This window comes from Nanorana parkeri, unplaced genomic scaffold, assembly GCF_000935625.1.
Source record: "Nanorana parkeri isolate BGI_ZX_2015 unplaced genomic scaffold, ASM93562v1 scaffold99, whole genome shotgun sequence".
NCBI classification, from domain to species: domain Eukaryota; kingdom Metazoa; phylum Chordata; class Amphibia; order Anura; family Dicroglossidae; genus Nanorana; species Nanorana parkeri.
In genome coordinates this window covers 1,904,785-1,916,977 of record NW_017306367.1, presented here as the reverse complement: position 1 = coordinate 1,916,977, position 12,193 = coordinate 1,904,785, and the positions used below count along the sequence as shown (strand labels likewise).

Sequence of the window (12,193 nt, the reverse complement as noted above, 5' to 3'; positions counted from 1 at the left end):
CGGCGACACATGTCAGCAGGGACATTCTCCTCCAGCTAATCAGAGATGAGGAAGGGAGGGAGGGGCTCTGTGCGAACAGTACGATCGGCCTTTGTGACGTTCCTGAATACATATAAGGCTGGATCCACAGACTCGGCCGGCACAGGAGATCTGACAGTGTCAAGGAGGACATAGTGACAGCTCGTACATTCATTATACACACATCGCTCTCCCGGTCTCTACATTGCAGGAAGATGAAGACGAAGTTCGCCTGCGCAGATGAGATTCCCGACTCTCTCGGCTTACTGATCGAATCGGCCGGAGTATTGGTGAGCGGACAGAGGATCGAGGAGCCAGTGGAGGAGAGTCCAGAGGAGAGCTGCCGAAGCCCCGAAGATGAGCCCGACCTCCGAACCAGGAGAAAGGCTTACCGATGGTGTAAGGAGTTCCTGCCCGGAGCATGGAAGTTCCTGGAGGAGGAGCGCTTCCATATCACTGCTATACGGTCAGTGCTTCCACATCGCTGTTATACTGTCAGTGCTTCCAGAATACTGATGTACTTTCAGTGCTTCCACATCACTGTTATATTGTCAGTGCTTCTAAATCACTGTTATACACAGAGGCATAACTAGAAACCTCAGGGCCCCATGCAAGAAACCATTAAGGGCTGCCCGACCCCCCCCCCCACCTCAAAAAAAAAACACGATTTTGATACCTTTTAAAAAATATTAAATAAAACAGTATATTATGACTTTCAGGTATAGTTCACACCAGCCCCAATGTGTTCCAACCCGATTCGGCTCACAGGGGTGGATGGGGGCATGAAGTTTTGAACGCAGGCATTAATTTGCCACACGTTCCGCTGCGGCCAATCGCACTGTGGCCGGGAGGCGTGCCTGCGGTTCTATGGACTTCAATGCACCGCCACGCCACGCCCCCTCCCACCCCACAACGAAGGGGGAAGTTTAGTGAGCGATTGCTGTGCGTTCCAGCAGCTACCGCTCTGGAACGCACTGCAATTGGTGTGAACAAGCCCTTCGTCACAACACAAATGTATGCATTACTTAATAAACACTTGAGCACAATAACACACACATTCTACACATATACAATCAGTACCTACCTGGACCTGCAGCAGCTCTCCTCCAGAATGTCCTCACAGCTCCCGATCTCTGTGCCTACAGGCAGCCAACTCCTGCACTCTCTTCACTGACCACGCTGCCTGGACGGTCCTACAGTAGGTATCCCACCAGCTCCCTCGCCGCGTTGCCTGCTGGGAAATGCATTGTCTGCACCGGAATACGTGGCGCATCAATGCCTGCGTTTCAGTCCGCTGCGGTCAGAAAAAATAGTGCATGCAGCATTTTTGTGTTCCGGTGCAGGCGACCCCACTGCGGCCGGAGGGCGATCCAGTGCGTTGCAGCACCGAATCGAGCCGGAATGCACTGGGGCTGGTGGGAATTAGCCCTTATAATGTCAGTGCTTCCATATCACTGTTATACTGTCAGTGCTTCCATATCGCTGTTTTACTTTCAGTGCTTTCGGATCACTGATATACGGTCAGTGCCTCTAAATTGCTTATATTTGGTAAGTCAGTGCTTTCATATCAAGTTATATGGTCAGTCCATCATGGATACCATATGACTGATATACGATCAGTGCTTCTAAATCACTGATATACAGTCAATACAACACTGATTTCATATCACTGTGATATGGTCAGCCCAGTACTTAAAAAAAATGCATTCAAGTACGTAGGTAACTGCTCCAGCTTCTGTCTGCCCCAGCTTTGATAAAGTCCCCTCAGAGTGCACTGCACATGCATGGGTTGGGATCAAAGCCGCAAGCTCATTCCCAGGGTGCGCATACAACCGTCGGCCCATCCTGCCATGTAGCCTAGAAGTTTTTCAGACAGGTTTCAAAGAGGCCGAGGCCTACAGGTATGCTATTTCCAAAAGGCTTGTTTTGCATAATCTTAATAGTGCTTTTTATTTTAATGGGGAGGCTTGAATACATGAGTTATTATAGTGGGGAGGCTTGAATACATGGGTTATTAGAGTGGGGAGACTTGAAGACATGGATTATTAGAGTGGAGAGACTTGAAGACATGGGTTATTATACTGGGGAGGCTTGAAGACATGGGTTATTATAGTGGGGAGGCTTAAATACATGGGTTATTATAGTGGGGAGGCTTGAATACATGGGTTATTATAGTGTGGAGGCTTGAAGACATGGGTTATTAGAGTGGAGAGGCTTAAATACATGGCTTATTATAGTGGGGAGACTTGAATACATGGGTTATTATAGTGGGGAGGCTTGAATACATGGGTTATTAGAGTGGGGAGGCTTGAATACATGGGTTATTAGAGTGGGGAGGCTTGAAGACATGGGTTATTATAGTGGGGAGGCTTGAATACATGGGTTATTAGAGTGGGGAGACTTGAAGACATGGGTTATTATAGTGGGGAGGCTTGAATACATGGGTTATTATAGTGGGGAGGCTTAATTACATGGGTTATTAGAGTGGGTACGCAGTGCGATCGCCCACACCCAGAACGCAGGCACTCGTGTCTGCGTTGCGGGTGCAGGCGATCGCACTGCGGTTGGGGGGCATGGCTGCGGTGCCATTGACCTCAATGCACCACCATGCTCCCTCCCGCCCCTGAACGCAGGAAGCCGGCCTGCTTGCGTTCCAGAAGGCCAAACGCTCTGGAACACAGCCCTTGTGGTATGAACCGGCCCTAAAACAAAATATCAAGGCCAGTGCTCAGGGGACAATTTGATTCTGCAGGAAAATAAAACTTTTAAACATCAAGAAGCAGCATCCATTGAATCCGCATTTGAAATGACTTAAAACCCATTGACTTTAATATCGCTTTAACATTTTTTTAAGGTGTGACAATAAATACATTTTCCTTTTTTTGTTTTTGTTTTTGCTAGCGGGAAGCCTCCCGCAATTCATTTTTTTATTTCACAGTATAACAGATTTTTCCGCCCAACTGTGTATTCATTTCCTGTGTGGATAGTTAGCAGTAACATCTGGGCTTCCCCTATATGTGATTCCTAATTGTGCTGTATGTGCTCTTGTTACTTCTATAGAACTTCCTCTTTGTACTGCAGGCTGACGTCTCATGAAATGTACATTTGTAGTTCATAATGCCTAAAAGTGTGTATTAGAGAAAATGGCCGTGCTGCCTTTATTTCTGGAGATGACTCACTACGATAGCAGGTGATAAGTGAAGAAATTGCACATTGCCATCTGATGAGTATTATTAAATGTTGCTACATGTCAGGAAGTAATTTTAATGTCAATGACCCTTTTTAACTGCTGATTGATTTAGTTAGACATCAGAACGTATTTTCAAAATGGAAAATAAAAGGTTTGCTGCAGCCTCCTGTCAGATGTCTGGTTTTTTTTTTCTAACCTGTCCTAGAAAATTGAAAGCCAGACAGATTCATGGCTGCTTTTCTTGCTCCTACAGTTTTTATAAATCACACTTGTGGCACTAAGGCCTTATTCACACTGTGCTAACTCGGAGCGCCCGGGATGGATCCTGTCTGCGTCTGAGTACGGACATCCGGACCCACACGGATGTGCAGTTCAGGTGTGCGTATGAAAACGCACTTGTTCCTCCCGGGAACGGCCCGATACGGGCGTGCACGCCACACGGACGTGTACACCCCGAGATAGCACAGTGTCCATGAGGCCTAAAGGTGAACTCCGGGATGAGGAAATATTGTCTAAATATAAAAGGCATGTGTATTACTTTTTGAATCTTAGTGTATTTTGTGTATTTCTTCCAGAGCTGTGCAGTGATCTACTGTGAAACTTTTTGGTTGTGCAGGAGCTTAATGTAATAAAAATACAAAAACTGTTTCGTCTTGCTATATAGAGGATAGCAAGTCATAGAGGTTACTTAAAGATCGGGACAGACAGGATATTATAAAAAAACATTGAAAAAAGTTTATTTTACATATTAATTACAAAACACCATCACCACACCGCTTAGAAAGCTTTCTAAAAACCATGGAAGATATTGTCTGCAGACCACATTCATACATGCAAATGGCATGGATCCCACACATATTTTCATATCATTAGGTATTAATGAAAAAAGGGGATAATCATATAGATATATTGATGTGAATTCACAAAATCTCCTGGATTAAAACATCAGAAAAATGAGACAGAACGGTTCTTGTTATTGCAATCACAATAATTAGTTGTTACTCAAATCATAACTTTGTTTAGAGGGAAAAACTCCCTCTTGTTTCATTGTCAGCGATGCCGTGATTGTAGATCATCATGTATCATAGAATAATGGATACATTGATTGCCCAGTTGTGATTGATTCCCCACTTTAAAATTTAAAAAAAGAGACCGATCTTGAAAGACAAAAAATCTTCAGCTTGTATTAATTGGAACCCATAATAGAATATAATGTGACAGGAACAATACGTAAAAATGGCAAAATGTCTCCTTCAATTGTGAATAGTTGCCAACATGCGGCTAATGAAACAATTCTGTTTAAACTTGCCGTGTCCTTGATCTTATCTCATCCTGTCAAGAAAGCTGTGGCTTTTGTATCAATAGAGGTGCAACAAGAGCTGGTTTTGGAAGTAGATAGTATACTCAACTCAAGGCCTTCAATCCCATGGACTTTTACAATGTTTCAAAGGCAGTGTCACATAAGAAAAGATGTATCACAGAGTAATTTCTTTGGATACTAGTGACTGTCTAATTTCCAATGTTTAGGCAGTCTTACTCACATTGGTTATGTTCATTTTCTTATTCAATCCTGCCATCCTGAGGAGTAAATTTTCCATCCATAAAGGTGTAAGCCTCAAAGATTGCCTTGGAGATTCTGCCACCACTCAATTGAATACATTGGTCTCTTTACATTTGCGAATCATTATTCCATGGTCTTAGAGCAGGGCTCAATATTTCAAGTCCTGAGCTACTAGCCAGGCCTTAAAAGTTACTCGCCACCAGTTGCCCCACCTAACCCCTACCCTGCCCCGGCCTTAACTCCGCCAGGTCATCAGTGTGACGCTCAGTACAGAAGTTAGCAGTACAGAGGTCTTCTCACTGTCTCTGCAGTCTTCTTCCCAGCCTGGCAGCTGAGGTGGGCGGAGGAAGCTGCAGAAGACAGAACTGAATGTCATCGAGGTGCGCCGTCAGGACCAGAGATGGGACACTACCGCTGCGGCGATCGTTCACTTCTGTTCTCTCTTCTCCTTCTCTGCCACTATGTAGCTGCAGCGGCCAGTGTGAAGAGAGAACAGAAGCGAGCAATAGCCGCGGCGGTAGTGTCCCATCCTTGGTCCCTCCATCGGCGCACCCCGATGAGATTCCATTCGCCCCCACGCAATTTTCACTCGCCAATTGCGAGCGGGCGAATGGAAATGTTGAGGCCTGTCTTAGAGTATATATCCATGAATAAAGATTGTGTGGCCAACCAGACAAAAAACGTGTTACGTCAATGCGTTTCACCCCTCCCACACTGGGGCTTCTTCAGGACATCCTGTAAAGAGACCGAGGTTACACAGATTGAGAACCGCTGCTATAGAGTAAGTGAAGGGAATGTATCAAAATTTACACATTTAGAGATGTAGGATGACCTTAGAAATCAGATAAAAGGTATGTGGGGGGTGGTGGTTATCCTTTGTCATCTTAGGCTGGGTCTGTAGCATGGGTGCGCCCTCAGTTTGAAGGACTGATTAATATAATTGCATTTTTATATTCTGTTTAGATGGTTTTGCTGAACTGATGTGGTTATGGAATGTGAAATTATGAATACATTGTGTGGGAGCACGTTTGTGTCTCCCTTGTGCATGATGTTTTTTTTATTTGAAGTGTACTAGTAACCAAAAGTTTTCTAAAAGCACTAAAAACAATTGGAAAAACGTTTGTGAATCAGTACATCTCAAAGCACATTGTTGTGATGTGGAAGTGCAAGGGAATGTCCTTTCATCTCTCTTTTCTTTGCACACAAACCTCGCCTTCACAAACACACACTTAATACAAATACGATCAGAAGTGAACTTTTTATCCTGTTTAGTGGGTCAGCTTTACAAAGGAGCACGTTGACCTTGTGACTGTAAAATTTGTTGCTAGGCCAAAAGACCTAATTCCATGTACAACAAGGTAATCGTATTCACTGACCAGTTTAATGAGTTACTACAATGGAAGTTGACCGTGTCACAGTAGTTTATATAAGAAGATATCTGCTATTATCAGGCTGGGAATTGTTCATTTGTGTAACAAATTGATTGCCCTGATATTCCACTTGTTTTATGAATTTTAGGGGTTCTGCAGCACAGGAGACATTTAGGCCGGGTTAACACCTGGGCGTTTTGCGAGCGGCCGCGTCGCACAGGGGCGGAACCGGCGGGAAGTTTCAATGTTTAAAAAATAAAATAAAATTTAAAAATAGAGAAAATAAAGGAACATTTTTCAAAAAAATCATACCGTCAGTGAAACGCGCGTTTCACTGAATGGAAAAACATGCTAAAAAACACTAAAAGAACGAGCAGAAAAACAAGCAGAAAAAACGTGCCTATGCTACGCCCAGGTGTGAATCCAGCCTAAAAGTGACCCTGGCAGTGCAGGGTCACTTTTGTACATCAATAGTCCACCTGCTAAAAGCTGAGACAGTATACCTACCTTTCCAATGGCCAAGGTCTTGAAGCACAGCTAATTTGTTGCTTTCCTGTTGCGGCAAGTAATCCACACTTCCATGTGTGTGCAGCATTTGCCTCCTCACTATATGCTGTGGTCACCCCTGCCAGCTCGTATCTCACTACAGTATGTGCAAGCCGACGGGAGGAATCACCGCGGGCGGCGGAGGAAACAGGTAACAGGTATTCAACCCATCCAACCAGCTGAATGCTTGCTGCGCCTGGGGAGATGCATTTCAAGACATGGGTCAGTGGAAAGGTAAGTACATTGCTTGTTTTTTTAACAGGTGGGCTATTGGTGGACAAGTTAGGGTCCACTACACAGATATTTTTTATTCATCTGACTCTTGAGTAAAAATGAGCCTGGGGTTGATGCAGACTCAGTTTGCCTGAGTTCACCCAAGCCCGCTTAAAACTGTGACCTCCTCCCGACCCATTCAGTGGTGGCAGTTGCAGCGGGGGCACTCCTCCGTCCCTGTGTGAAGTATAGCTGCAGGTAATGCGCCTCTCCACAACTGATTGGGCCGGGAAGAGGGGTGGCGGTCAGTTTTGAGCAGGCGAACTGGGTTCGCACCAAGCTCCAGCCACATCGCTACTCTTGAGTGACAAATACTGTTACTAAGCTGCTGCTGACAATGGCCTTTCCAGCAAGTCAGGTAAAGCTGAACTCCAGGCCTGCTAAATACACAGTAGATGTAGAAACACGTGCACTCTTTTTCCTGCCAAAAGTTCTGTACTTCTGTTTATCCAATCTTGTGATTATGCACTCCTGCTACACACTAGGTGACCTAATTGTTTTCCACTGCAGTTAAACAACTCTGGGCAGAATAAAATGTAACCCTTCCACTGCGCTACCCCTGCACTGCAAGGGTTAAGTGCTCGTTTTGATCTAGGGCAGGGTAGGCAACCTTGGCTGTCCAGCTGTGCTGAAAACTACAAATCCCATAAGGCATTGGAAGCCACAGGCATGACTCCCAGAGGCAGAAGCATGATGGGATTTGTAGTTTGAGCACAGCTGGAGAGCCAGGGTTGCCTACCCCTGATCTAGGGTGTAAAAAAAAAAAAATATATATATATATATATACTTACCCAAATAGCGGTTCTGTCTGGTTGCTACACCAGAGTCTCCGCACCCTTTCTCCCTGTCTGCTCCAGAGATGGAATGGCTCTCAGTGTCCTCACGACTAATACACTGTATTATATGTGATGACATCACAGATCCTTAGCCCACCGGAGTGGAGCGAGAGAGAGGCTGCAGGGAGTGGTTTAGCAGCCAGATGGGACCGAGGTTCAGGTGAGTATATCTTTTTTTAATTTTACACCCCAGACCAAAACGAGCACTTAACCCTTGCAGTGTGGGGGTAGACCCACTGCAAGGGTTAAATTTTGTTCTGCCCAGAGCTCTTCTTTAAGCAACACAGCTTGATCCCCAGCCCTAAACGTAGGAGCATCAGCACACTGATGTCATCTCTGTTCCTTTTGTTAGTTCCTGTAGCTTTATAAATTCAATGCTCATGTTTCTCACTTTATTAAGAGAGCCCAAAGAGGGAAGGGGCACTGTCAGCATAAGCACATGCAATACCAACTGAATTTGTTTAAAACTGTAATATATAGAAAAGCAAATTCTATTTTCTAAATGTCTCAAAGAGAGGTGTCAGCATGTTCAATCAAATTGTGTTTTCTTCCCGCAGAGGTGGCCTCAGCAACATGCTCTTTCATTGCTCCTTGCCGGATGATGAAAAGTGTTTAAGCAATGAGCCGAGGAGCGTACTGTTGCGGCTGTACGGCGCTATTTTACAGGTGGGTGGAAACTGACCAAAAAATGTACCGAATTCTTTTAGGTAAGGAGCGCTTTTGAAGGGTAAATTAAATGCTTCTTTTTTGTATTCTATTTCTAAAACAAATGTTTAGGCCATTTAGTGTCTTCTCTGTTTGGATACATGTAGCACATGCTGTGTGCTTCCACCTTAAATTATAATCTACTGTATCACAAACCTTTAATGTTTGACTGAAGATGATTACAAAAACAAATACTGTAATAATCTCCGAATGCATGCAAAAGAAAAAAATGCAGCCTTGAAAGGATCTATATAGAGGGATGGAACCTTTTATCTGAATACTCTGCTATCCAGAAAGTTCCGTTTGAAAGTTCAGCCCTGTGGGTGATAAGTAGAGATATGATGCACCGTCAATAGAAATACTAGAAGAGCTGAGGATACAGAAGTTGTTTTTCAGCATTAAGGTGGCATTGCTATGATACTGTCTTTTTTTAAATCTCATGCGATTGTCACTTAAGATTCATTAATGCCTTATATATCTTCCATAGTACCATAACCTGCATTACTCTACTTACTAGTTATACAGTGAAGACACTTGCACTGCATTTAGCACAGGGTCTTAATATCGGAGTGCGTTGCGCATGGTTACAAGACCAATGTAAACAGCGCAAGTTGTGACTGATACATCATCAGCTTGTGCTGAGCCTAAAGATCTACTGTGTGTAAAATGTTTGTGCTACGCTACATTGTAAACTGCCTGCCTGACAATGATTTGCAAAGGTGATGATACTGTGCTTTCCAGATTCAGTCATTCTGTGGATGATTGGAGTTGTAGTTCGGAAGAAATGGCTGGAGAGCGTAGATTGGTCATGCCAGGTTTAGAGGTGAAGGTACTTTAACATGTTAGGCCTTTTTACTCTAGATAACCTTCATTGTAAATGGGGCTTTCCCCATACCAGGGGCAGCCACACTTCAGCCCTACAGTTGTGGTGAAACTATAAATCCCATTAGGCTTTGCAAGATTTTGACATCCTCAAACATGCAGATGCATAATGGGATTTTTGTAGTTTCACCACAGCTGGAGGGCTAAAGTTTGTCTATGCCTTTCATAGGATTTATCGTTGTTATGCAACAACATTTGGTTTCTCAATAGTGCAAAGCTCACTTTTAAAATATAACGGTGGAAAATATGTGCTATTAAATAATGGCCATAAATCTCTATGCAAGAGAACACTGGGTGCAGGACTTGCATCTTAGTGCCACAGTTAGGCTGAGTTTTAAAATCATCATACCGACAATTATATCTAGTATGAGGGAATAATTACATTTCTGTTAGTTGGAGCATTAAAGAATACTCACATGGCAAAAACTTTTATGAATGATAGGTAGTATTTTTGACTCGCTTTGAGCTTTATTGCTTTACTGTATGGAATGTTTATAGCTGTAATTGACTTTGCCAGCTCTTGTATTTATGGCTCTGTATTTTTCCTATTTAGTCACCGGCCAAAGTCTAGATTAACTGAACTATGTGGCATGGACTTCGACCTTGTGGGAAAAAAAAGGTTTATACAGATGCATAACTCTCATAGGATGTCTGGTATTTTTCCTTTGATTACCTCACCCAAGTACAATTAGGGCAGGCTTACAATTCTATTCCTCATGTTCCCTGGTGGAGATATTAAGCTCTGCCTGTCAATTTAGAAATAATAAAGACTGGCAGAACTAGTTTAGCTGCTAACCCTCAGGTAATACGTCAAGCTTGTGTTTGTTACGCCTGATAACATCTTCTCCCATTCACATAATCCCTAATGTAGGTCCAATCTAAGTTAACCTTAATTTGTTTAATCGTAGAAGGAAAGAATTATGAATGAAATTTCAAATATTAAACTGACCGCTTCCACCTATAATCCAACAGCTCAGGCAATTTGGAGGGCATTTAATGGTGCACTCTCTAAACTCTTCCAGCAACAGACATTTTCCAGCTTGATGTAAAATCTTGGCAACCTAACTAACCCTTCCTTGCTTTAAGATGAAGATGGTTGCTATGCATGTACCACCTCGTCTTATTGGGTGAATTGAATAGTAGTCACAACCAAGGACAGGCAGATATTCCTTACATGTCACTGTCATTGCCTATGGCACGCCTAATATTTAAATGATATATTCCTATGCTGCTTGTTCAATTTAGCTAGACATATCTCTAAAATCATTATTGCCTTTTGGAGGGTATTAAAAAGGAAAGCAAGACAGACAAGGGTATCCTTTTATGTGTAATATTAAATTCAAATGTCTACTTGTTTGACAAAGAGTACATGACTTAAATCTCGTGTAGGTATACAGTACTTATTTTGATAGCTATTGCGGGCAGGAAAGTTATAAACTAAATGTAGATTACACATATATTGAACAATTTGAACTGAAGAAGTACAATTGTGATCTAGGCATAGCTTTTCCTTTGCTGTATAATCTAGTTTAGAGATAAAATGTTACATTAAACCATGCACATATAATTGCTGTGGCCTTGTGTCAACATAGCCTATCTTCAATTTCCAACAGCTTTTTTCATATATTTTAATGGTAGCCTGTTTTCTACTGCTTACATGGCAAAAGACCATGTTTGTGTCCTTTTCTAATTATGAGAGCAGGCAAATGTGTATTTCTTTCTCATACTAGGAATAGGTAAGGAATATGGACTTAATCACAAGACACCGGCGTTGCACACTGTTCTGGTTGGTAACTTGACATTTTAATCCTTTGATAGTGGTCTAGCCATTTGATTGGTTAGTCAATGTAAAATTGATTTTAATACTTAATATTCATGTAACACTGTCATCTTTGTTACTTATTAAAGTTTGGAAAAAATATTTACCAACAATTTTATTGACCTTAAGGTGTTGGAAAACGTGATATCTTTGTTTTATACTAATTATCTACTAATGTTCCAACATGTTTAAATGCACATAATATGGTGCAGCATAGTATGATAAGTATTTTAGATTAAAATTTTTTTGGGTTTTCTGGCTTATGGGGTGGGTTGTAATGGGGGGTCGTTAATTATGAATGGGGCGGGGTATTATACCTCTTTAGTTGTATGTGCATGTGTTCTTTGCTGCAGGCGTACCCTTGCGATCGTGCCTAGCACACTCTGGTTACCAGGTGACAGACACGATACACGGTATAGTATGCAACCTCTGAAATTGGAGCATTCTGTAAAGCTTTCCATTTAATTCTATGCATATTGGTTTATGATGCATGTCTGTCTGTTTTGGAATACCTGTAATGGGATGCTGCAGGACCCAAATAAGCTAGGGAGGAGACTGAGAGTCAAAAACATATCATGTACAGATCAAACTCTTACTCAGCACAGCTATCTGAGCCTTTCATAAAAGTCTTTTTTTTTTTATCAACAATGTGCAACTGCAGTAGACTTAAGAAACAATTAGATGTCAGAGATTTGATTGTTTTCAATTTCTGCACTTAAGAGTTGCTCAGTTTTGTTTCATAAACCCAAATATACCTTCTTTTATTTTTAAATGTTGGACACAAAATACAAAATGAAGTTCAACTCCAAAGCATATTTTACCTTCATATTATACAAACCTCTCAGTTAAGAATTAGTTCAGATTCCAAAAATGATTTAAGCTTCTGTACATAGAAAGGTTATTAAAAGATTTTGCATCATTTGTATATGAAGCTGACAACAGACCTTTACATTTTAATGTGGTAATGCATATAATGTTTAGATTTCCTGGCCT

The 12,193-nt window shown here is 42.2% G+C and overlaps 1 protein-coding gene across 1 annotated transcript in view; it reads left to right on the top strand.

Moving 5' to 3' along the window:
* The first annotated feature begins 229 nt into the window (after positions 1 to 229).
* Positions 230 to 12,193, top strand: part of CHKA (choline kinase alpha) — a 28,851-nt gene continuing 16,887 nt past the window's right edge. Inside the window, exons 1-2 of the mRNA XM_018552888.1 lie at positions 230 to 484; positions 8,352 to 8,460. Of these exons, the coding sequence (XP_018408390.1) occupies positions 234 to 484; positions 8,352 to 8,460 (360 nt within the window). The 5' untranslated portion in view covers positions 230 to 233. The remainder of the gene's footprint in view (positions 485 to 8,351; positions 8,461 to 12,193) is intronic.